Source organism: Hippoglossus stenolepis, chromosome 9 (assembly GCF_022539355.2).
Source record: "Hippoglossus stenolepis isolate QCI-W04-F060 chromosome 9, HSTE1.2, whole genome shotgun sequence".
NCBI classification, from domain to species: domain Eukaryota; kingdom Metazoa; phylum Chordata; class Actinopteri; order Pleuronectiformes; family Pleuronectidae; genus Hippoglossus; species Hippoglossus stenolepis.
In genome coordinates, this window is record NC_061491.1 from 7,070,091 (window position 1) to 7,097,038 (window position 26,948).

The window sequence follows — 26,948 nt, forward strand, 5'->3', positions numbered from 1 at the left end:
ATGAAGCAGCCTTTGATACAATAATTATTTTTTTTCTCCTGTAATCTTTCAAGCTCGGTACCTTTTCCCCTGGCTGGTGCACATCAAAGCAGGATGGTTTTGTGCATAAGGGACGGCAGAGGCAGGGTTTCTGGCTTAATTGAAGGCAGCTGGCCCCTGTGTGTGTGTTTGGGCCTGATCTCAGCGTGCTCTCCAGGGTTCTCAGCTTTCCACATCACATACACATTCGCCCATGGAAAGTTCCCTCCAGAGCCCAAGTGGGCCTGCAAGGCTTGAGGTCTGGCAGTCGCAAGCCCGTCCACAGGCATCCGAATGTTTAAATTGACTTGGAGATGCTCAAGTGGTCAGTGAAAGAAAGATGGAATATGCTTCTCTCGGTGGGTGGGAGAGCGGCTCAGACTCAGAGCTCACTTCCTTTATTGTCCATCATCACTATTATGAGCACCGCTGATGATCCTGCCCAAAAAGACGCAAGGTTGTGAAACTTGGCTGCAGTGGGGCATTTTTAGAAAATGGAGACAAAATACAGAGCCTCAAGAAATAACAAAGGCCTATGACTTCATGATTAATGTGTGTTTATTTTCCTTAAAAAAATCTCTATAAAAAACATGAATGGTGTTCTACATTGCTGACTGGCTTCTTTGTCTGAGCAGGGAATTGAGGCTCTCTAAACATTCGTGTTGCAACCACAGTGGACCTAAGCTCCATTTAGTACTGATGTATTCACGGCCAAAGAGGAAGCAACGCTTCTTCAGGGAAATATTATCCACAATGGCACTGATTCCTAATAACAACAGGGAATTCTATATTTATCCCTGATTGCATATGCCATTTGTTGTGGAGGAAAAGCAAGTCTTCTTGCATTAGGAAGTCTTGAGCAGACGAGCCAAGGCTGGGACCGACACTAGTCTTGGTGAGCCAGCTCTAAACGCACACAATGTCTGTCTTGCATTTCCAGCCAGAAGAAATGTGTAAGTAATTACAGTCCAACCATGTTTATTGAATAAAAACCCACTTAGGCATTATGTTTATACACAATCAGAAACACTCAAATCTTACATCTTGCACGTACACAAAAACATTTGTGTCTTTTTCCCCCCGTCTTTAAACAGACCATATGCACCCAATATGGAGTTAATTTTACTTTTATTACTCATGTGGAAAAATGTACATAGTGCTTGGGTTGTTATTCAAACACAGGCCACATGAAAACAATGAATGGTGTGCCATGCTGCCTTGGAGCAGAGTGAACACACGCTGAGAACAGGGTTCATCAGTTTACTTGCCTGTGTAACTTTGTGTCACACAGTTAGTCCCTGGGTTACGGGTTATGCTTTACTTGCTATTCAGTATTAGCGTTCATGAACTCCCATCTTCTTCAACCCCTGGGCTGGAAAGTGTTGCATGCGGAGTCAATGTGTACAGTTAGCGTGGTCACATATTTTGGGCTGCACGTAAACGTCAACATCGGAGTCTGTGCGTAATCTAACTGACATGGGATGACGACGACATTTTCGTCACGAGATCCACAGCCAACCCCAGTGGACTGGCGGACACCAAAACTATGTATTCGCCTTCAGAGTCCATCATTCAAAACATAGAAGTTAATTCAGGTTGACTACATGAATCACGTTTTATGTTTAGTATTAATGTTTTGTGATATGGTTATTTTGGAGGGTAGATGATGTTATACACAGGAAATGTATTCTATGTTCATATTAAAAAAAGAGTAGAAAGAGAGAGTCTTTCGCTTACAGCAGTACCATCAAATATATTGTGAAAATAATGAAATGTACTTGTGCAATAATTGTCTACAATACAGTGCAGTATTCTACAGATACATCCAGGACCAGTCAGATGTAATGTGGCACCACACTTACACTTCTCAAATGGTCCGGTTTGATATGGCACGCCACACTTTATCTATCACTGTATCACTGAAGTGACGAGCTCTCGAGCAGAAAATTGTGCAATCGAGCATTTCACCTGGCCGTCGCTGAAAACTCTCAGGTGAGAAAAACAGTGTTTGAGGGCAGCCGCCTCTAAAAATGGATCTGGTCGAGGCGGAGGAAAAACACATACCGAAACGTGGTGTTCATCGAGGCAACAATAACTCCCTCAATAACAATAATGGCACGCTGTTAAACATGGCTGAGTGGTGACAGGATTTTCTCAAAGAGTTCGCAGAGCACTGGTGTTTCAGAGACAGATGGGTGAGGGTGTGTGTTATGATTTTAACAACAAAGGGACAACTATTTGTTTTATTAACAGGCCCTGCCAACACCAACAGCTTCGCAGAGAGGAGGCAGTAAGTGAAAGAAGATTACAGTGTTGATGCCATGCTATGTTTTCACACCTCTGTTCTGAGTGGCTGCTGTGGCTGTGTTTGCGGCAACCCTTCTATTTTCATCTGCCATGCCAACATCATCGCTAACCTTTAAGAAAGAATCTGGACCAGGCTATTGTGGTGCCACATCGATGACGCCACGGCGATGTCGACTGTCCCTGCTTTGCGGTATGACATGCATTGCTAGTGACAAGCCGTGTTTGCTGATGTCAGTGGGCTGTCTGCTGGCTGGCCCCGCAGAAGCTCCAAGTCTTTCTCTGTCATCACGCCTCTTCTTCCCAACATGCACTGGGGCTGGGTTTCACCGCTGAACATGCCCTTACACTCTCTACCCTCCAAGCTCGCACACACAAACACACACAATACAAACTGCTAAGACTAAGGGCGTCCTTCTTCACTACAGAGACAAATCCACACATGCTCCCTGAACACCGCATACTTGTGTGCTTAATGTACAACAGATGAATGGCCTCACGACCATGAAAAGAAAGAGAAGAAAACATTAGCCTTCCCACACAATTTGAAGCTGACCAGAAATGTTGCAAACAGCTCAATAGAAATTAAAGGGATAAATGTTTCCAGGTTCATTGTAACAGGCAGATGTGCAGAACATCATAAGGACACCTGATGGACACATGTTTATTTCTGGCTAATCTAGAATGCCACAAGTGCTCATTACTTTCTTTTAAAAGGTAATTACAACATAAACCTGACTTTAACCTCGAAACTTATTGGAGGCCTTACTTCCGAACGTTACCAAAATCAGGTGGGAATGATTCATCTTTTAAATTGTAAGTTTCTTCAAAATTTTTCCCAACCTTTTTTTCCCACTGTTGTTCTTTCTTTAACCAAAAAGCAGAAACTGCAGTAAAAAGATGAAGTGCCATGACTGAGAAAAAGAAAGAGGGAAGGAGGGAGGGAGAGAGAGACAGAGACAAAAGCAAGAGGAGAAAAATGACATCTCCATATTAAGGCCTGTGTTGCCAGTGTCAGTTCTAATTTCACAGTGCCTGTGGGGAGCCGAATGCAACCAGTCAGCTCTGGTCTCATCTCGTTCCCTCCTCCATTTTGACTCAGGGCCGACGAATCCCAAGCTGGGGGGAAAGGAATATTACTGGCAAATTGGTTTTAGATTAAAGGAGGTGGCGAGGCATTCTGCTTTCTCAGCTCTTTCCCAGGTGCACTTAATCTAATTTCATTAAAGAGATGAGGACGGATGATCACTTGTGTCGAAACATTAAGCCCGTCCATTTTTCCCGTCCATAAAAAAAAAAAACGTTGGGGTTGTCAGCGGCCTGGTGGGTGGCCTGTTTGTTATTGAATATGATGATGCTCAGAGACCAATCTGGATCTTTCAGAGCAGCAGGGGATGTAGCAGGGGTGGGGGCATACCTACATGAATAAATATATATATGAATGACAATTTTTTCTTCCTTTTCCAAGATGCGACAGAGGAGGAGCAAAGCCCGACAACACTGGTATTAATCGATAGAAAGCAGGTAGTAATTAAAAGAGTAAAAGAGTGGTGGTGTTAACGGTTCCATTTAAATCTTCACAGCAGGCTTGTTTTTTTGTTGCAGATGCACTGCCGGCTTCACAGGGCGTACCCGCCAATACATCAGCTGGGAGGATACCACGAGCTGACGAGCCATTACCGATAAGCCGGCAGAGACGCTCCGACGCAGTGATATGGCATTCATTCTGCACACAGCAGAGAGATAAGGGGGTAGAGGAGGAATTAATGTGTCAATCAGAGCCTGTGCGCTGCCCTGGCAGATGAGTAGACCCAAGCCATAAAAGAGCTCATAGACAGGATGTGGTAATGGTCCTCGGAGACTCCCCCGGAGACAGATACACTCTGCTTGGCAAATATGACCCAATAGAATTAACCGACCTGGGTGTCCTCCGCTGCGGCTATCGCCATGCAGCAGTGGCGGTGGTAATGCACCTTACACGAGGCCGGCGTGTTAAGGGCTGCATGAAATACAGGCGGCTCATGGTAATGTTTCGCGCTCAGACAGACCACGACTGTATTATTTGCACAGCAGAAAGAATATAGAGGTAACTGGATGAGCCTGCGAGGACGGCAAAGTGGGGCCTAATGGAGATAGGATGACACTTCAGGAGAGTGTATGAACAAACTGAGGACAGATAAATTCCACTCTGTGTCTGTCTCTGCCTCTCCAATGAAAGAAAATGACCGTCTTGACTTGGAGTATCTCAGACATGTCAGAGGTTGACAGGATTGGGTGGTTGATAGATGACAGGTGGAGCAGGGAGGGCTGGAAGCTGATTTTCAACAATTGTAGTAGCTGAATAAAATGCTTTGAATACTTCCCGGTGTTATGAAACAGATTGTGGAATTTTTAGGGCAAAATACATTCTGATAAAACCAAAGTTCAAAAAAATAAATTTTAAACCAACAGTAGGTCATTTTTATACCATAAAATAACAGATTCAAAATAATTTAAACGTTAAACAAACTGGTCTGTCATTGCCACAGCATCCCCTGGAGGCCTGGAACTGCACTTAGTAATAACTCTGGCGTATCGTACTGGAACATTACTACCTGTTTACAGCATACGTCACACACCAACAGCCGGAGCTAACAGCTAGCTATAAGAGACAACAAATCAGGGCAGTGCCACCAAAAAAACCTAAGAGGACATTGTCACAGGAAACAAAGAAGAAAGCTGAAAGAGGCCGTAGGATGCAGGACAGACCTGGTGTTGTTATTGGACAAGTAAGACTTCACTTTACGTGTTTGCTTTGTCTTGTGCTGTTCTGCTTGCTAGACATTTGGTTGTGTAAGTGAAGTTGTGGACTCGCTAGATCGACCCTTTTCAAAGAGGTTTAGCAAGTTAACCAAACAATTCGATGTGATTTGATACACATCATGCTCGGACATCGATAACTGCGTTGGCAACTTGCTTGCTGTGTTTCACACAAACCAAGTCAGTTGACGTGTTTTTTTGGGCTTTTGAGGTTGCCAGTTTCTTTTCCATCAGCTTTAATTTCAAGTATAAACCAAAAGAAGAAGAATGAGCTGTTGCCACACTTCTGAAGCAGTTAAACCATAACATTTGACATCGACTCTAATAAACATTCAAAAGACGAATAATACCGAACCAGGCTGTATATTCAATAACACGTCGTATTCACAAATATGTGAAAAAGTTGTGATATCACCATTACACAAGCATTCATATTTGTGAAGAGCTGAACAGTTCACACCTAATCTGGGGCTTGTAAGAACATTTGAATCAACTGACAGTCACACATGAGACATGAGGTGGCTCAAAGTACTTGAATCAAGAATAAAGAATAAATGATGCTCCCAGTGTTGCATCATGGCCTCAAACAGACACAGCCCTTGTATTGCAAGAAGTAAGTTCCTTCATGAGCATCTCATTTAGCATGGCTATTTACAAACACACCAAGTGCTGCTTCAATAACAGTAGAGACAGCCCCAGGGTGCAGACGATGCAAAATCAAGGCTGTTCCTTCTAGAAATGAAATCACTTTCTGAATACTTGTCATTGTCAGACATCATGCAATCTCAGACAACAGTCGACAGTCCTCCCAAGAAGAGATGCCAACGATCAGGACGCAGCACCCAGATTCCCATTGCCAGTTTCTTGCAGGCCGGGGCCGACGGTTTTTTTCCAGCTGAACTGGAGGTGACCCGGTAATCTCCGAAGAATTCAAGTCTGACATGTTGTGGAGACACATCACTGCGCGCCATCTCCGGCGTTGCCCTGAAACAGGCGGGCCTCGCGAGGTGCTGCCGATCTGCAGCGACTCCGCTGTCGCAGCGAGACGCGTCACTTCTGTTCAAACACAGTGTAACTGATTGCACCCCGAGGGCACACCTGGAAGCAATATTCTAATTACGTTAATCTGTGAAATCCTGACAATGTGGGTGTTCAGGTGGCTGCTAATCTGATGTGAAAGGACGCTTTGTTTTCATTGGAAAGATACGGGAGGAGCTGGCACCTGTTTCGGCAAAAACGCTGCCGAAAATTATCGCTGTCGAGTTCTCCTGAGTGCGGGCAATTACAAATGACAGTGTTTGTCTTCCTCCTCGTGGAACCCAATCTTTCTCTCTCTCTCTCTCTCTACCTGTAGTGATGGCCTGTCAGAGCATTTCTCCCCAGTCCTCTTGTTTCCCCCCGCAAATTTGATATGGATGATTCGTAACTCTCATCACCTTCATTATGATAATATGTGTTTCGGAGGAAATGAAAAGGTCGGCGGCGCTTCAGCCTTTATCCAGATGTTCTTTTTTCCGTCTCTCTTTCCGCGCTCCTGCCAGATAACACGTGCAGCGGTTTTCCAAAAATTCCACAACAGTGAAACTTGTTTTGGAATCGTGCTGTTGTTCGGCCCTGTTTCCTGTCGGCCACGAACGAAAGCTTTTCTTTGTTCAATACCGCTCCTCCTGGGAGCCAAGCACTACCATTATAACAATAGAAAATATTAATACTTACCGTTGGGCATCTATTTTTACTTTGATAATAAGCTGTCAAACAGGGTGTTCACATTTCATTTGACTGTTGACGTGTTGCTATGTAAGGTGTGGCACTGTTTCCAATTGAATTTAAAGATGTTATTTTGAAAGTGATATCATATTGGCTGCTTTGTACTGCCTCTCATAATGTTTCAAAATAGCATTCTAAATTTGTTATTTAAAGGGTTTTCTGAAGTCTTCTATGATTTTACAATCTTTGTGAGTGTTTTCATTGAGGTTTTTGTGTTCCAGTGTTTGTGTCTTGTCACATGCTGCTCTGCTGATTTGAAGATAAATTAAGCAAATTAAGAGGAATATTTGGGACTATACAGTATTTCTTTTCTATGATAGTTCTGTAGTTAGCTTGTCTGAGATTTGTTACAGACCTGTACTCAAGCCTTGAATCAAAAAAAGGTTCAAGACTGAGCTTTAGAACGTAAGAGTTGAGAATGGAAACTAAGAACTGAGAGCAAAGCTTCAAGAGACAAAAAAAAAAACTAAGTAAAGGATGTAGGAGTGAAAGTCAGTATATTTACACACTGTAGCTAAGGAAACAGATTATCTGGCTGTAGCCTTGGTTACATCTTTCTTGTTAATGTCTGCAAAATGGCGTCCAGACTTTCCCAGCACTTTGATTTTCACATTTGATGAACAGGGCAGGAGATTCTCTGGTCAGATGCTTTCACAACAACAGAGAACTCTCTCGAGTGTTCAGGCCAGGGGTGTTGCAGCAGGCAGAGGCAGGACGTTATTATTAATTCCACTGCAGAGATCACGTGTTTTTGTCTACAGCACATTGACACCGACATCGGCCTGCATCACCAAAAGCTCTTGAATCTTGGTGTCTTTCCAAGTAGACATCTTTGCAGTCTTCTAAATTTATGGCACTCTTTTTCTTTTTCAATCTGACATGTCTGTTTTCTTTTTTTCAGTTTTGCTTCCTTCGCATGTTAGAAACTTCATCAACAGGCCCACTTGCTGGCGGTGAATCCCCCGCATTATCTCCTACTTTATTCTCACATGGGCTCACTCTGACATTTTCTGAACTACTAGTTCTAGGAGGATGGAGGGAGAAACTCTGGAGAGTATCCGCAGCAACTGACTCGGACATTTGTTAGGACATTATCCAGAGCTCAGCTCTGGTGATTACCTTTTTCATTTGCATAGTATTTTGCTGCCTATGTTTTTGGAATTCACATCAATGGTTTAAGTGTCATATGTACAGTATTATAAATAGTTCACTTACAGTCCACTGAGTCCATGTTTCCCTCAGCCTCAATGCATAGTAACATGGAATAAAAGTGGGGTTAGTAACATGACCTCGGTATTTTTCATGTATTGCATATACTGCAATAACTCTTATGAAGCTGTCATATATTTACAATGTAAAACTTGTGTTTGACAAGCTAAAAAAAACACTTCAGGACTTAAGTGTGTGAGAGGAGAAGGGTCTCAATAGACATCTGGCTCTTGACAGTGGGCTGTGTAATAATTGGTACAAAATTCAACAAACATCTGAAAACTTGGCAGCCACGTCTAATAGTCCACCATGTCTTGAACTATATCCCAGTCCACCCAAACAGCCAAATATAGCTGCTGCCAGGCCCCAAATATGGAGCTGTTTTACTGAAGAGAGTGAAGCTAACACCTCAACAGCAACGTCTCCATGAAACTGCCAGCGGATTGCTTGTTTTGTTTCTCTCATGTTTCTTTTAGTTGTGTTGTTTAGTGTAAAAGTACCAAACTTTTACACATTAAATGTCAAATTGTATGACATTTTGTAGAAATGTTACAAGTCTCTGATAACTAATAAAGCAGTAAAAGAAAACAAGGCCCTGCAAAAGAAACACTGCGCGAGCTTCCCTCTTGCTTTCCTTCCCTCTCTACCCCCCACAGTGATGCCAGGGAGCCGTATGGTGACTGACAGGCCCGCTACGTCTCTCTGTCGTGTCAGCTAGCTAGCGCCCTCGGTTCCTTCCCGCTTCAATGAAGAGATTAAAGCCTATTGACTTGCCAGGCTACAGTTAATGCAAATTGGGCCTGCTATCAATGTATTATTTATAGGGAAGAGCAGCAGACATTTCCACAGAACTGGGAGCTAAGCTTACAGGAGATTAGGCATGCTATCTCATTCATTTACCAGGGAGTAATTGCTAAACTGTGGAGGAATTAGGAAACGGTTCCCCGAAGGCGTTTCATCTTGTAACCAGGTGGCTGCCATCAGCCAACCACCTCCAAGTCTGTGATAAACAAACACACAGAGGTGAAACTGATAGACTACATCTGTCCAATTGTCAAAAGCTTAACTCCTGATGACATCACGGGTAGGACATAAAACACTGTTATGCCTTTTTTTTTCTGAAGCACACGCAGGTGCTGGTGCAATCTGCAGTTCTCATTTTCCATGTCCACTGACGACTTCTGAGGAAACATTAAGATTACACTCAATCACATTTAGCCACTGAGAAAAACTAAGAAATGCTTTCAAAGCTCATAGACCTCAAAGAGTGTCTCATAAACTGATTCTCAGTTACTTCATCTCAGCCAGAACGGAAACAGCACAAGTGAGCAGCTGTCCCTACTGGTTTCCATCTCTGATTAGGTTAAGCTTGTGGAACCGTGTTGTAAAACACTTTCTAATCAACTTTGTTAAACAACCGGCTGTGTTTTCAAGATTTTACCTTCATTTTTGTAGAGAAACAGGAACGTAGTTGAGTGACTGAAACATAATCATCATCGCAAAGCTCTCAAATGATGATACTCAAACGATAACAAGGTCAAACTGGAGATACAGTATTGCTGTTAAGTATATGACAGAACCAAACAGATACAGGTGAGTAGCGATTAAATTAAATAAACAAGCATGCACACACGCACAGACAAATGATCCACACCAGATCTATTACGTTTTGCATTGACCACTGGTAATCGAGTCATAACTTAGAAGAACCAATCAGGTCAGTGAATACACACTTTTCAAACTAAATCGGGGCCAACAGCGTTTCCAAACTTCTCCGTTTTAGGCGCTCAAAACCACTGGGGTGTTTTAAAACTGTGTGGATGCAGCCTGAAGCTCAGTTTGTTGCATCTGCTGCGATCAAGGCTACAAGGCAGATTTAAGACATATTCACACATAAAATGCTCCAAAAATAATAGGTGGCATGTTGCTTTATCTTGTTATGCTGCAAAACAAAAAACTAACACTGAAAAACCAGCTTCTACCTGTACCACCTTTTCCTTGTCACTTTCTTTCTCTGGAAGATGCAAATGATCAGGACGGCAAGAGTGTCTTTTTACCCCTCGTCTTTTTTTCCCTGCTAACAGCACACTATGACTGTCTCCCTCCTTTATTCGAGAGCTCAAATTTGTTATTCACATTCTCAGCCACTTCATGTGGTGGGTGAATAAACACAGGAAAAGCAGCCTTACCTTGTCGTCAATGTCACTCTCGCTGTCACACTGTAAAAGAAACAGAGACAGGAAATATAAGGAATTATTCATTTGCCCCCCACCACCACACACAAACACACACACACACACACACACACACACACACACACAGTAGCTCATAATCAGTGCAGATGTTATTTTTGTGTGCAACCTCTCATTCACTGACAGCTTTCAGTGCAAACGGCAGAGGATGAAGAGGGAAAGGAGAGTGTGGTAGTCTAAGAGAGTTTTTCAAGTTTCAAAAGCAGCACACAGCCGCTCAGAATGCCATTCTGGTCTTTCTGTGGCAAATTCAATGCTGCAAATTTACAAAAGATTAGAAAACGAATAATACTATACACTGGATATATTATAAAGAGCCTGTTCAATGACTTTTTGTATTCAGCTGGAGCTTGTCATTTAGCCTTTTAAGGGTGCTTTAAAATTGGACGATAGTAACTCAAGGACACTGAGTGCTTAGTCTATTTGAATACTCAACACGGTGCCTATTAAGTGTGGCATTTCAAACCCGCCTTGTGACAAACTAGTCTTTAATTTGTATGTCAGACTTCTGCAGGGATAAAGGAACCAAATAACAAAAGAGGTTGTATGCTGAAATATGCCTTGTCTTGCGCGGTCAAAGGCCAAATCACCCTGTATTCAGTCAAGAAGTGAAATGTTTTTTTTCTCAACACTTCAAATTTCACAAGTCACAGTACAGAGCGATCAGGCTCAAATATCTTGAGAGGAGGTTCAGCTTTTAGAAAAAGAGAATAAAGTCAGACCTTGTAACTAACAAACAGATGATGGGAATACTGCAGATACCGAGGGCCACAGCCTTTCAGAAATCTCTTTTTAGAGAATAATAAAAGAAAAAGAATAAAGAAAAAGATTAGACTCACACACATACTGGAAATTACATTCACTAAGTCTAAAAGAATGTGTGAAGTCAAGGTAAATTCAATAACACTGCAGGCCTGGAGTTCTTGATTGACTTTTTTTTTGTCTTTATGAATAAAGGTGAAATACTGTTACTTTTATATTTAATGCACACATCACTGCATTCCTTCACTTAAATCCGACTCATGACATCTTTGCTTCCGTTTCTCGCACTGCCCTTGGCTGGTAACTCTCCCCCCGCGAGACAGTAGTTGGTGAAGTTTAGGAAACAGGAGTGGACCAACTGCAGGCCGGTCCCTCTGGACCTCCCAGCAGGATGCATGAGTTGCAGAACAATTCAAGCGAAGAGCCACATAGAGAGGGAGAGGCCCCCGGTGAAAAAACTGCCTTCAATCTGTCAATTAAGTCCCTGTGGCAACATATTTAAGTGGACCCTCTTTATTTTGTTTGACTCCCTTTCAGAGCTGGGCACAATGAAAAAGGAGCTGGGTCAATGGAGGCATAGCGGCCCTTTGTTGCAAGTGCGGTGGGTCCAAATGTATAATTAAGTAACGAGAGTAATCAGTGCAAGGGCTCAGTGGCCAAGTTCTCTCAGGAGAGCAGAGTGGAGGGGGGGCTACGATGCACAATGATTCATCCCATTCCGTAGAGACAAGGGATACAGCAGGAGTCCTCCATGGCAAAAACGTCTGAGTAAAAACGCCCTGACTCGACCCCTTAGGGGGGTTTGTTGTTGTGTTTGCATCTTTATCTGCAGAATAAGAAGAAGAAATGTCTAAGCTCCCACTGTTCACACTGAAGCAGTCTTACACTAGACAGAGAACAAGAATATGCACCTGTCACAAGAAGAATACTTTCGAAATGATGCTTGATATAAGGCTTTCTACTGGCTGAAGAAACTGTTGTTAAAGCTCCTTTCAGACGTGCACTGAAGTCCGGATTATCTCTTGAAAATATCCCGGGAGGCTGTATGTGTCAACGCAGATGTCTGAGTCAGTTGCTGCAGACATTGTTTGGAGTTTCTCCTGCCAGCTCCCAGGTAAAAACTCTGGATAATGTCCAAGCGAGCCCATGTGGCATCACAAGAGGAGATTCTCCGGAGGAGCCACCGCGAGTGAAAGATAGCAAGAGCCGGGGTCAATAAACTCAACACAAAAATGCCTGATTTCTGCAGTGGTATTCATACATTATGTCCTGCTGCATTCTTGATTTCCAGAACAGTATGAAAATTGCATTTTGCATGTGTGAATATTATGAAATGTGTGGTTATGTAAGAAAATGTTAGAAATACCATACAACACTATTTAAAAGTGTTTTCTTATTTCAATATCTATTAAAATAAAATAAAATATCTAAATATTTGGCCCATAATAGATTGATGACAAATAATAATAAAATGAGGAAATAAAATTCTCCCATGTTGAACTGCAAGTAAATACCCACATGCACTCGTAATGGGAAATTAGAAATATCGGCCACGCAACATGTCTCTTTTCTTCTGGGGAATGTTTGCAAACCCTAATTTCTGGGATTTCGCTTGTCAAAAGACCTTCATTACAGAGTGTAGGGCATTAAGAAGAGAAAGTGGCTTAGGCGTCTTGTCAATCAATTCCCCATTCACGCTGCAAAGCCTGGACAAATTAATTGTCAGCCATTTCTATAGTGCTTGTTAGGGCCACATCACAACCTGTAATCACCACCCATTTCTTCCCTTACCACTCTGGCATTTTATCTGAAAGGAATCACAATCAAAATAATGTTTCTCTCCATCTGGATCCATCTTCAAATGACAAAAAAAGGGAAAATTGATCCAATCTCCCACTTCGCCCAGCCCCCAGGAAACCGGTGTAAATGTATTGTTAGCATGCGGCTGAACGGATGACAGCGATTCACAGCGGTTGTGAGCTCCTCTCTATTACTAGGGACGAGTTTAAACCCCAGGTGATGGAGATGAACAACTGGCTCGCTCTATTCCCCCGGTGCAAGCTTGGCCTTGTTGTTGTTGCAGTAACCATGACACAAGAGATGAGGCCTCACAAGGCTGGAGCTGGCGAGGAGGAAAAATAATATCAAAAGAGCACAGCATGGTGCTTATCCTTTTACAAGAAGCATACACTGCAGCGGAGCATAAAGAGGAATACTAGCTATGGCTCAGACAGAGAGAGACACAGCACAGCAGGGGGGAGAGAGGCAGGTGGAAAGGGGGAACAAAACAACAGAAAGAAAAGGCAGGGGGGATGCTATAGAGATGAGGGGATGGATGGATGTAAAGGGTGTTAGAGCAGGTTTTGTCAGTACTGTACGTGACTGCCCTGTTGGGCTATTACACTTGGTTGAGTCAAAGAAAGGAATACAATGAAGCTATGAAAGTACAAAATTGGAAGAGTGCATGGGTGTTAGAGGAGGACCACGTCACTTAGCACCCAATGCTTCTGCGAATATGTTCACCAGGGTGAAGGCTCTCAGCGAGCCGACACAAGAAAACCAAGTGGTGAAAATCAAACCCCAAACTGAAGCCTCCCTACACAGCACGTCTGGTGGTCAGAGGGGACATTGTTAAAATCGTAGAGATACGCTCTCACTAAGCAGCCTGACAGCAGCCAAGCCCCTTGTGGTTTGTTTCTCTCATAGATGTTCACAAACCCCAAAAAAGAAAAAAAGAAAACTGCCTGGCTCTTCGGAGGCAGGGAGCAAGCAGAAACATCTGCACCTGGCAACCGCCAGCTACGAAGTGTAACAGGGGACCAGCTTCAGCGAATGGCTCCACAACCCTCCCTCCTGGCTCCCCACCTTCTCTCCGAACCCTCCTCCCCACAGCCAGCACATCAGACAGATGCGTTTGACATTTACATAGCTTTCAACACTTCAGAGACTGGAGATTTATTCCAGCGGCGGTCCTGGCAGGAGCCGGGCCCCGACCTGGGCTGGCCCCCTCGACAACCCTGTAGCTCAGCCCTGAAATGAGGCAGGGCTGAGCAGTGAGGAGGAAGAGGCGGAAGAAAAAAAAAACTCAGTGGGAGGGAGGAATGGATGTCTCGATTCTCCTGGATATTTTCTCTGGCAGATTCTGATAGACGTGCAAGGGGAAGACGATAAGCGTTGTGCATCCCGGAGCACATTAAAACGACTGGCCAAATTAATCACACAGTTCCACTTGTCACACGCGGAGGACAGTCTGCCATGAATTCTCCTGGAGAGATAGTGAGAGGGGCCGAGGAGGAACTTGCCCAGCTACGCAAATGCTGGCATGGCGGCAACGACTGTCTGTATGAATACTGATCTCCAACCTGTACTTGCTGCAAGATATCTGGAGTAAAAAAAGTATGTCACTGTCAGCTCCTTCTCAAAATAAACTAAGAAAATGAATAAGATGAGAAAAAATATTTGTATATTACATTTGTGTTTTGACAATACAATTTGAGAAAGAAGGTTATAATCAAAGTCATTTTAAATTGTGTAATCACCAGATTATATTGTAACATTTTGGATATAGCTACTACACCATGATATATGAAACAAATTTACATTGCTTTGTAAATGTTGTAAGTGAGAGAAAAAAAAAACACCATGAAGAATTGAAAATTGGCCACAAAAAAAGGTGAGACTTCAGCTTCTTTACTTAATTCCTTGTCCAAGCGAATATGGTGTCGGACCAATAATGCAAAAACTTCCTACTGAGTGGGGAGAAATGGCTTCAGTTTAGAAGACACCCCTCGGGGGACGTAGACTGAGATACCCCTGATGGTAAGGGAGAAAGCACTGACAACCCCAGATCTCCTAGTGAGAGAGCACACAGAGGGGGTAATGGTCCATTTAGATAGTCGAGGACCAAAGCGGTGTCAGCTACAAGTGGAACAACACCAATTTCCTCCTCCAATTTCCCTCCTGCAGAGGCTGGGATGAGGTGCAGGGACGTAAGTGCTGTGGCCACTCTGATGGGGCGTGGAAGCGGAGCCTCAGGTCCACTGGGGGACCTCCTGTCTGGCCCTGAAACATCAGAAGGATATCTGAAGTTTGCTTTGGCCTCGTGGTGAAAACTGAAGCCTTGCCTTAACTTCAGCTTTCCTAATATATCAATTAGGTAGATGGTTGGTTGCTTCCTCTTATGTTTTCATCCTTCCCGGAACAAACTTCAAAAGTCATGAGTAACAAAGGCTGAGGAGGTGGAGTGTGTTTGTACATGTGCTTACATGTGTGTAAGCGTGCACGTGGGTTGGAATCGAAATTGCCACATAAAGAAATAAATATACTGTGCACATAACTGGGGCAAAGAGCCTTTGGAGTATGAGTGGTGGGGCTGTATTAATATAAGGGTTTACATGGCTTACATGTCACCACTGCATATGACTCTCTCAACCACACAGAGAAAAAAGTGATTGCTCTTGACCCCACTAGCTGTATCTGAAAGCACCACCTAGCAAAGTGATTTGATCACAGGAACAAATCTATACAGCCATTTGACCCCTGACCTCCCCAGCAGGCAGCATGGGAAGTCAGCTGATTACCCTGGGTCAGCCTAGGAGCTCTGGATTAGGAAAGTATTGATCTCAGTGAAGATGTGGGTTCTAGAGGGAATGAGATTGAGAGAAAAAGCTCTGCCGGGTAGAAATGATATCGACCAGTAGGAGAAGCCGAGACAGGCTCGCACGTAAAACCATATTTGAGCTTGGGACCTAGGAGGCTGTGCAAACAGAGAGACGGCTTCGGCAAAAGCTCCTTTCACCGCGGCCCATTGAAAGAGGACAGAGAGAGAATGAAAGTGAAGGAGGATTGGAGAACACAAGCTCAGAGAAATGCTCTTTGCATTAGCCAGACACAGAGGCCTCTGGTTCAGGGCTGACACACTTCAGGGAAGAGTCAGCAGGGGCCATGTAAATCAAGCCGGGGTGAGGAAAGATATAGTCCTGACTTGGGGCCAAGCTAAGCAGAATTTAACATTACCCAGAGTCCATGTAAACAGCACTGGGACCTGGCAGGACTCTGTTTCACTTCCATGCAAAGTATGTGGCGAGGTCGAAGAGGAGGAAGGGGAGGAGGTCCACGGACAGATTGATGGTGATAGCGGTGGAGGGTAAACTTGAAGAGCTGTCCCCCTTCTTCACTAAATCAAAGGACCGCCTTGTCCTTTCCAACAAGAAATCCCTCAACCTTTGCCTTCAGCACTCGCTGGGGGAGTGACAGAGCCGGCTGGGCTGCCGGTGCGATCCTTGGAGGAGTTGGGCGAGGGAAAAACAGACAGTAATGGCAGATGTACGAGGGAAGAGGGAGCATTTATTCAGCTCAGAGAGAGAGAGAGGAAAACTGGAAGAAAACCTGAAGGGACAGGGAATATACAACTGTGTTATGAATATAGTCATGGAAGAAAAATGGAGACATAGGTAAGAGAGAAGAGAGAAAAAAACCTCCACTGATTTATTCTCACATCTCTCTTTTATGAGACTCCCTTCAGCTTCATCTTGTCCCTGTTGACCGTGTGACTGCAACTAGCTCGCTCTCTTGCCTTCAGAGATGAGCACACACACATATGTACACGCATATACAACCCTCAGCACCTCCCAGTGTTTTGACATGGCCCCGGGCCCAGTGCGGCTGAGCTGTAGCAGCAGACACTGGGCATTGGAAATTTAAGTCGGGGCGTAGGAGAAATTAGGCGAGGAGGCAAGGAAATGGGATGTTGACTTGAAGTGGCCCCGGGGGCAGCTGAGAGTCTCCCTGTGCAGCTCCGCTGGCTGCCTGACAGTTTGATGGAGCGAGTGGAGGCTTCCCCGCGGCCCGAGCCACCGTCTCTAACACTGATGTAGCTCAGTGAGGAACAGATTGAGCCTCCAGGCATCGCTCTGTACTGCTACTCCCCTCCTCTCTCGCTCTTTCTCGCTCTCTGTACTGCTACTAGTAGCTCTAGTCGCACTCTCACTAATCCTGTCAAGCCAACACAGAGACTCGTGTACACGCAGCACATATGCATGCATGTACATACTATATGTGTTCACACAAAAATCACAAACTGTATGCACGCAAAGGTACACAGAAAAAAAACACCCACTGAGAGCCTGGCTCCTTCCTTCCTTCTCTTCCCCACGACAGTAATGTGATGAGCACTACAGATGCTGTTTACTAAGCTCTGGCCGGCGCACAGGGGGAAGGAGGCGGAGAGGGAGGGTGGGATGGAAGAAGAGGCAGAAGGAGGTAGAGTCAGGGGGCTGGCAGGCCACAGCCATAATGAAAAGAATCTGGCGGCAGCCCACTGTGTGCTGGTCATGAGAAGCATGTGCTGCCGGGGGGCTCTACTGCTAATTTCAGGGGGCAGCCAAGCGTTTCACGCTAGACTTGTCATCGGGCCAGAGGGGGCATTCATACTGGGTGACAGCAATTGCGAGAGGGCGGGTAGAGGGGTTTGGGCAGGGGGGGTAAAATGAGAGGGAGAAAGCCTCGGCTCCCTTCCCCCTCCCTGCACCTCCTGTCCCCTCTCTGCAATGATCAAACGTTGTTGAAGGCAGCGTACAGAATTACAAATGAGTGTCCTGTGGCAATGGCTGGAACTGGATTCAACTCTCTCCACTCTCTCTCCTCAGGTGGCCATAAGGGGCACACCTCATCCTCCAACCCCTGCTGTCCAAATGGGATTTAATACTTGTATTTTCCTCGTTAACATGACAATAATAATTGGTTACAAAAGCAGGCTGTTTATAAGCCCACACACTCAAAAACAGAGATAGCACTTATTCATTTGGCTACGCCCCATCTGGGGAGTATGGATACTGTCACTTAGAAATTAAATTTGATATCACAATTTTAACTTATATTGTGATATAGTAAACATTTTTGGAAATCTCTAATGGCTGACAATCTACGATTATCTTATGGTACGTATCAGCATTGACTAACCCAAGCCCGACCATGCCCTTGGTTCCTAGTATCTTCCCCTATCTTCACAGGACTGGCAATCTGTTAAAGGTGAAATGACTGACGGACACATCTTTAATCAGCGCCATCAACTGGCCTGAGGATTTGGTGAGCACTCAGGCTTTATCTCTAAACTCGGCTAGATAAAATGAGCACAAAGTCACTGGAAATCGTTAAAGGGTTGAGACCAGAGGAAGAAAAAACACAGACGGGGGAAAAACACCCTGTCAGCCTGACCCCTAGATTGTGGATCCAATGGAATGAGAGAGAGAGGGAGGTAGAGAGATGCAGAGGAAAAAGCAGGGGCTACAGAAGAGTTGATGCTAACAGCTGGGCTGCCTCCCCCTTAAAGAAGAGGGGGAAAAAACTGGCTCTAGTCTGGCAGCCAGGAGATGGAAGCGAGGGATGAGCGGGGATGAAAGGAGGAGTGTGAGATATGAAGTCAGTGATGAAAGGTGGGTGGCTGATGGAAGATGAGTGGATGGGGAACAGGGTGGGGTGTGTGTATGTGTGTGTGTGTGTGTGGGTGGGGTGGTGGGGGGTTTACCAGCTTGCGAGGAGAAACTTCTGTTCATTGACTCTGAAACAAGCCGTCACACAAGAGAGAAAAGGAATGGATGGGAAACAGAGAAACAGAGACAGGGAGCAGTGTAGAGTGAAGGAGGAGTGAGGGAGGGAGGAGGCAAGCCACATTGCACATCTTCAGGCTGTGAATAATTTAGAGGAGCACTGGGGAGACGAGACGAAGATGAACACAAAACACTGGCAGCGTTTGACCTAGAGCTGCAGCTACATCAGTGCACATCACAGAGCGGAGAGCTCTCTCCCGCTTCCTCCCCTCCCTCTCTCTTTTGCTCTTCTCCTGCCTCCCTCTGTGTCAAGGAGGAAACAGCTGTACGCTATTCTTGTTTCGCCTCACATTCCATGAAACTCAACAGAATGGCTGACAACTCCGTTTCACGAGGATCTCTCTTTCTCCCAGCCTGCTCTGGGCACATCAGACGAGCTGGAGGAGGCTCGCAGAGAGTGGATGTGTGTAACTCCAGGTGATATGGGACAGACACACCAGATACACGCGTGTCTGCACATCCCCTGACACAAGCAGGACTTTAAATGACATCACATTGCACGAGAAGGAACATCTTCAAAAACATCAAACATGATTTTAGCCACCTCGCTGCCATGACTTACGCAATTATCAGTGTCAGCTTAACACTCCACTGGTGCTAAAACAGTTAATTTTAGCTATTAATTGAGCTTAATCAAGCAAAATGTCTTATATTCACTTTCAGCCTCTTATATGTGAGAAAACACTAATCAACAGATTATTATCGCAAAATATTCAACAAGGAATAATCATATACATATATAATACTTATATTAATACATTTCAAAGCTCAGACAAATTATTCACTTTATTAATCTGACTTGAAAAAGAAATGAAAATAGTATGATAGTAAATAATGTATATGTAATATTAACCACCCAGTACGTGACAGTACTTTCCCATATCAATAAATCGATGTCAGGAGACATAATGCAGTGTGAAGTGAGGGACAGAGCTGTGAGCAGCCAAGCAGTGGAGACTGTGGACAGCAGCAGTAAATAATAGCTGCCCTGTGATTAGGCACAGAAGAGGTTAAACAGAGCTTGTTCACGCCGCCTTTGTCAAGGTGCCATGAATCATCTGACCTACTGAAGTGTGTGGGACTGTGTGTGTGTGTGTGTGTGTGTGTGTGTGTGTGTGTGTGTGTGTGTGTGTGTGTGATGAAAGGACCACTGGGCATCTGTGGTGGGAGTGACAGTTGGGCGGACAGAGGGCGGTCTGATCAACCCAGAAGGGAGGGGCCATTTATTACTGTAATTAAGGAACCGTGGGAGGAGGGGAGCGCAGAATGTAAATGCACACTGATCTGCACGTCGAGTAAATCTTTTTTGGGATAGACGTGATCGTATCATGAGAGCGGAGAACGAGGACCACAGATGGAGACCAAACAAAACACGAGGTACCTCGGTTTTCTCTCTGTATTTGCTCGCCCCCTCCTTCCCTCCAACACTCTCTCGCTCCCTCTCTCACCGTCTCCTGCTTGGTCTGCGTGGCTGATATTAATGGGACGTCCCTTGTTTGTAAATGTGCCAAGTTGTGTGCACCACTGCGGGCTGTCTATTATAGCAGGCCTCTGGGGCAGCTTTTCCATATGGCATCACATATGGCACTCAGCAGCATCAATTAATGTTGTTATAATACTGATTTTTATGAGCTCGGGTTTCACTCCTTTCCTCTCTTCTCTACCCCTGCATCACCCCCCCCTCCTACCCCCCCACTGTCGCTGATTCCTTTGATTCTTCAAACTGCCTCTCTTCGATTCCCGAAAACCTTCGACAACCTGGCTTATGAACGACGGAGCATCTGAAAAGTTTTCCTGTGCCAAATTCTGAGAGCTCCTAGCAGCTCCACTGAACCCCACTCAAAGACCTTCAGAACGACTTTGTTCCTGCTATGCCGCAGAAGAAAAGGTAACGCTATTGCCAGCGTGTCAGAATCTTTGCATCTTCCATGAAGCTGAGAGACTTCGATCAGTGAAATATGAAAGAACACGCGAGAGTCAAAAACAGCCATTACACAGACCGAAGACTGTGTGAGATAATGTAACATATTTGCAATCAAACACAGATTTTCTAGCACCGATTGTACTTTTGGTCACATTAGCCCAGCGCCGGGGTCTATTAGCGTGTGAAAATAGGCCTGAATTTATGCACAAAACAATAGGCAGATGGATGTAAGAACAGAATCTGAGGGGCCTTTTTGTTCCCTGGTGCCTTTGGTGGTGGATGTGACAGGAAGGGAACAAGAGCGTAGCAAAAAGCCCCGCTTAAAAAGCTCCCAGCCACACCAGCCTTGTCAGCGTTGCCACAATTAGAGACTAGATCACTGGCGCTTCCCAGCGAGAAACATCTCACCACCACTCCTCAATGGAACTCTTTTGTTTGAGGAACACACTCAAAGCAGGGTTTTAAAACGTTTCGGATGGCTAATCACTCTCAGGATGAAAGGCCCTGGCGTGTTCGTTTGTCTCAGCGTGGGGAGCTTCCCTTGCCGTTTCTCTGTCTCTGATTCTGACTGTTTTTGTTCGTTTCTTTTTCAGCAGGCAGGCGAGGCAGGCGAGCTGGCAGGCAGCGCTGTTTGAAGGTGCAGTCAGACCTGAGTGCAGGCCTGATGCTTTGTAGTGATATTTCCAGCAGCACAATCTCATTACTTTTTGACGTGGGAGATGCGTGCAGGGGCGGATTGTCATTTCACGCTGTCAAAAGTTCCGTGAGGGAATGGAGACGGGAATGGAACTTCAATGACCTGCATGCCTCTGGCTCATCAAGACTGAATATATTAAACCAAATAACACAGATAAAAATCCAGTGAACCAGATCCTTGAAGATTTGTGTAAACTTAATGTCCAGTCCCCAGGGGTGCTGAAGGAATTTCTCTCTTTATCTATAATCTATAATCGGATCTGTTTCACAGCCTCCTAAACCTGCCGCTGTACATCCCCTGAACCTAATTAATCTAAATACAGCACTGCATATATATATATACACAAACAGGCCTTTGTGTCTTGAGAGGAAAAGTCCTGAGGGAAGCATCCCACACCTCTCAGAGATGGTGAGAGCTCCTGGACGTTTTCACAAGGGACAATCATTGGCAGCTCCCTCCTTTAAAAAAAAAACTGGGGGGTATCCCTCGAAGTTGATTTCACACTGAGTTCTTTCAATGCAGAGAAAAACTTTGCTCTGTTTAAGAAGCTGCCAGGCACTGATTGAAGCGCCTGGTTACCATGCGAACCCCGGCCTGTTGCTGGGGTTACTGTCCCAAAGTGCTTCCTGGGTAATTTTCGAGGTCACTGGTTTGTGCACGCCTATGCGGTGCAGATGCGCCCACCCTCATTCAGGGCCCAGCAGGAGCTCTTTCATTAGGCCCAGTGAATGGCCTCATTCATCCCCTTCACCACAATTGGTCATGCTGCGTCTTCGCAGAGGGCCCAGGACAAACTTTTCTCTCTTTCCACCCCCTGATCTTCCATGCACCACCCACCTTAGTCATGCTTCACTTTTGTTTCGAAGCATGAGGTGGCTGGAGCTTCAGGGCTCATTTTTGACTGCAGACTACCATGGAAGGATGATGAAATACTGACATTGCTGTCTTTTTTATCTTTGGAACTTTGGAAGATGAAGAAGATGAATATAGACATTTTTTTGAATTTTGTAAAATGTACTCAACGCTTGAGTCTGGCAACGGCAATGTAACATGTCTTTAAAAAGAATAACCTTTTATATTTTTGAAGGTGCACTATTTTTATGACTCATAACTACATTAATCCCATTTTCCAGACTCCTACTTCTATCTCAGTTTTGCACAAAATCCCAGAAGATCTGTTCTAGAAGAACTCTGAGCAATTTCAACACTAAGTTGCTTCTCTCTCCACTGAGTCACTTCTGTGACTGCAGTGTTAGCCATGCTAGTGGCTCCTCTACACCATGCCTCTATTTAGTCCTCAAGCGAGTTTCAGCTCTGCCCTAGTGAGAAGTGACTAATTGTCTTGAGTTGTTAGTGTGCCTGGAATGAGTTCCACTCCAATCGCTGACAGGGGTGCGCAATAATTTTGTTACTCCCTTCCTCCTCCCCTCTCTCTCTTTCTCCTGTTTGCAGCAGATTTACCCCCACTGCTTCTCAACCTACTGAGCTGTAAAATTGAGTGGACGGCAGGCAGGATACAGAATGAGACCTGGCATCGTGGACACACTAACCTTGAGGAGGGCCACTGCTGCTGGCTGCACCTAAAGAGATGGAGACAGAACGTCAACCATATTGGAATGAGGACGGTTAAAATGAGGAGGGAGGAAAGTCCAAGGGTAAAGGGAAAGGTGGAGACCCTTTCTGAAAAAGAAAAGCAATATGACAGGCTTGGTAAAAGCAGGTCTTAATCAGCACGAGGATGGAAAAACACAACACATAGATGACAGGATGTCAACCACACAGAGAAAAAGGAGAAAGCATCATCATCCAAACTGACCTTGTCTATCCTTAAATTCCTTGTTCTTCCCCACTCCTTTCTTTAAGATATATTAGAGTATGTTATGCTTATCCCAGTGTACACCTCAGCTGCTGTTGTGCATATCGTTTATACAACATTTGCAAATAGACATCATTCTGAAAATTTAAAATTTCTGACAACATGGACATATTTTGTGAATAAAGTGTAAATTACAAACTAGCCTGGAACCGTTTATGTTTACGAGCAGCTCCAGCTAAACTATCCTTGGTAATGAAATCAACTTGTATAGCTGCTATTGGAACGAATCTGGGCAATCAATTACTACGAATCACAAATATACTAGTTGCGGTTTAGATGTGAACAAATGGAGTCTCAGTCCCTTACAGATGATATTAGTGCTCTGAGCTGCTCTCTCTCCACGAGAGATTAAGCAGGTTTGTACTCTCCCAGGCGGGCAGCGCTCCCCCCCCTCCAGGGTGCTGCACTATCATTTGCAGGAAAATTACTTCAGTAATGAAGAATCCAGGCCCATAAATCCTCATGGCCTTACCTTCCTTCGCCGCCCAAGTCTCAGTGAACAGCCAGTAAAAATTCCCTTTAAAAAATTCATAGTGCAATTTTGCTCAAATCCCTCCCAGCAAGCACAATTATGGAACTTTCATCTCAATTGATTTATGTCCTGGGCTACAGGGGGAGGGGGTGACTGGGAGGGGGTGAGGTTGTGAAGGGGGGGAAAAAAACAAGTGGTAAATCATTGTTTTTAAAAGCAAAGGCATAAGGCCTTTTGTCACGTCCCCCTGCATGTGTTTTGTAGTGCAGGAGATAGTGGGATAGAGAGGTGCGTGGATGAGGGGAGGAGGAAGAGGACAGGCAATGTCTGAAGGGTTTGAAAGCAGGAGTGAAATGGCTGGAGGAGGAGGAGGGGAGGGAGATGGGGGTGAAAGGAGCGGTATTCCACTTGATTAATAACACTAATCAAATTATACAGTGTTCCACTGTGCCCTGAAATCTGGGGCCATAATGTCCTCTAATGGCGAGGTTCATGGAGCTAAACTTCAGAGGGAAAACACGGCGCTGACTGCTGCATGCCTTAATGAAGGCAGTAAAACATCCATTTCCAGAAGCCATGAAATGAAAGGCAAGATTGTACTGTAGATGTGCACCCAGTGGCTCCCCCACTGCAAAAAAATGGAAGGCTGTTAACACAAAAGACAGTGTCGGAAAGAGAGAGAGAGAGAGAGAGAGAGAGAGAGAGAGAGAGAGAGAGAGAGAGAGAGAGAGAGAGAGAGAGAGAGAGATGCAAGGCTTTAAGAAGAGAAATGAGGGGAGAATAATACAAGTGAAGAGATTTAAAGGGCAAGAACACCAAGAGTATGAGGATATAAAAAGAAAAAGGATGATGAAGTGAGGATGGAAAAGACCGATTGGTGGATGCTCTCAGTGCTTTATTTCCAGAGAAGTTCTCTTCTGGCATGAAGACAATCTCTGTCTGCTGATTATGGATGAGCCAGCTTGGTTTACTATGTCTGTTATACTTAGTGCTGCTGACAGGAGCCACAATTCATCACTATTTAGTTGCTGATGCACCTAACCACAGCATCCTCCCCCTCATCTATCTCAATACCACTCCATTAGAGTATTCCCTCTGTCCATCCGGGCATGCATTGTGTTGATCTATCCACCCATCTGTATTGCCATCTATCCATCCATCCATCCGTGTGCTCGTCAGTCCGCCCATCATACATCTGTGCGTCTGTCCATCCTTCCGTACATCCATGCATCCATCCACCCATCTATCAAACCATCCAACCTTGTGAAAATATAAAGATCTGACACACCTTAGCTGTCAGCTAGATGCTCAAGGTAAGAGGTTAGATTATGTCTGGGCATTACCTTATGCCAAAAGGCTGTATGACTTCTGTTGGCAGCGGCACACTACATGTCTAACGTCAAAATCTAAGCATAACACATTAAGATCACTATTGGCACAAAGTGCAGTCTTGCAGAAAAAGTCTGCTGCATTACAACAAACTTAGACTCCAGACACTTATATTTTTACAAAAGCATTATGGTTTGCATTTAATCTACTAAATTGCACATGCTACAAACAATCAAATCAGCCTTTGAATCTTGAATAAAGCAAATGTTGTTAGTAGTCCTTAGGGCAAAATTTCATCTGGAGAGCGAGGGGAAAAAACAACAAAGCTGAGAAAACACAGATTGCTATTGTTATTATTATCATAATTACAGCTGTGCTTATCGTGCAAGCCGCCTCAATCAGGATGAAATACAGTTTCATTTGATGAAGCTTCCTGTTTTGACTGGCTTGAGTTTGGAAACCACACACTTGGCTGGCGTGCCAAAAACTCAATCAGGCGCAATTACATAGCCATCAGATAGAAATGTAATTGATTTGAAAGCTGACATGAGATATAACTACATTACAGTGGAGGCACAGTGGGGAGCCTCCTTGGGGACAGGGCCTACGGGGAGCTCATTACAGCCAAGCTTTGAATTATTGAGTGCTATGGCAGTGACATTGAGGAACAGAGGCGGGCGATTGGCTGTAACAACTCAGCAAGTGTTTATCTCAACTTACAGCAACCTAAGACATCTGAAGGAGTGATCTGCCAGTGCATGCATATTGCAGGGGGAGAAGTTGTAATGGTTCATAACTGGAAGAGTTGAGGCCAAGATAAGAGTGTGCATGTGTGCACATCATTGCTCCTATTTCCCCCTGAACTATTTGTATAGAGTGCAAATACAGTTGCATAGCAATAAACCAGCTCGTCGTCGGGTCACATATTTAGTGGCTTGGTTTGCACTTAGTTTGTGAAGGCATCACATGTCCCCCCGTGTCACAATGAGAGCTGTGTTGACTTAGCATGGTGCTTTCCGAAATGTACTCTCACTTAAGTAAAATCTGCTTAGCTGGTTTTAGTGTTGTCTTGTTCGGTTGTTGCTGAGCTTGCTGTTTAGGTTCATAGCTAGCAGGAAAACAAACATAATGCCATACATGTGATAGTTTGTTAAAGTCTCATACTTGTCCTTTTTGATGTAGTGATTCGTTTGTTATAACCAAAACATTTTCATTTTTCCAACTTATTCTTAGCTTTACAGACACAAAGAGCTTAAATTAGGTGGCAACCTCCCTGGAGTCAGGTTTGAGAGTGGGGGAGTGAAGTAGCACATCTCCCTGACCCTGACCACCAGCCTACAGGCCTTCCCTGAGGTACTAGGGGGGACTATTGAGAGGATAAAGATATAAGTCAGTGCAGAAGGGCCTCGGCATCCCTAAGGAACCTAGTGACTGCCTACCTCTGGGAGAGCTATGCCCCCTAGGCTTCTGCCACTGATCTCCCTCTGTCTCTCTCATTCTTCTATCACTCTCCTCTCTCTCCTCACACAGGCCTCCTGTGAGCTTTCTCACAAAAAATGAGAACTCAATTAATTCAGGCGAAATGAGGACAAAAGAGGAGGAGGTCTGGGGAGCCCAGGGAGGCAGAGAATGAGCGAGAGAGGGAAGCCTGACAGAGCTGCTTGTCAATCTGCGGCCTGGAAACGGCAAACAGAGCATGAGGTGACTGTGCATGTGCATTAAGTCTTTAGCCAAGCTAATCCTGCCTGCAGTTTAAACATGGCTGATGAACGAACGCTCCTCATTACAGAGGGGGCTGCTGGGTATATAGACAGGTCAGAGGGAGGCAGACAAAGAGAAAAGAGCAAAGCCTGGAAGAGATGAAGACAGAGAAGACGTGATTAAAAACATGCTGACACTCCCTGACAATCCCCTGCATGTTGTTTATTACAT

The 26,948-nt window shown here is 44.7% G+C and overlaps 1 protein-coding gene across 1 annotated transcript in view; it reads right to left on the minus strand.

The window, feature by feature from the left end:
- fbrsl1 (fibrosin-like 1) overlaps positions 1 to 26,948 on the minus strand; it is a 286,900-nt gene that overhangs the window by 83,270 nt on the left and 176,682 nt on the right. The window contains 2 exon segments of the mRNA XM_035165724.2: positions 10,287 to 10,316; positions 22,890 to 22,919. Of these exon segments, the coding sequence (XP_035021615.2) occupies positions 10,287 to 10,316; positions 22,890 to 22,919 (60 nt within the window).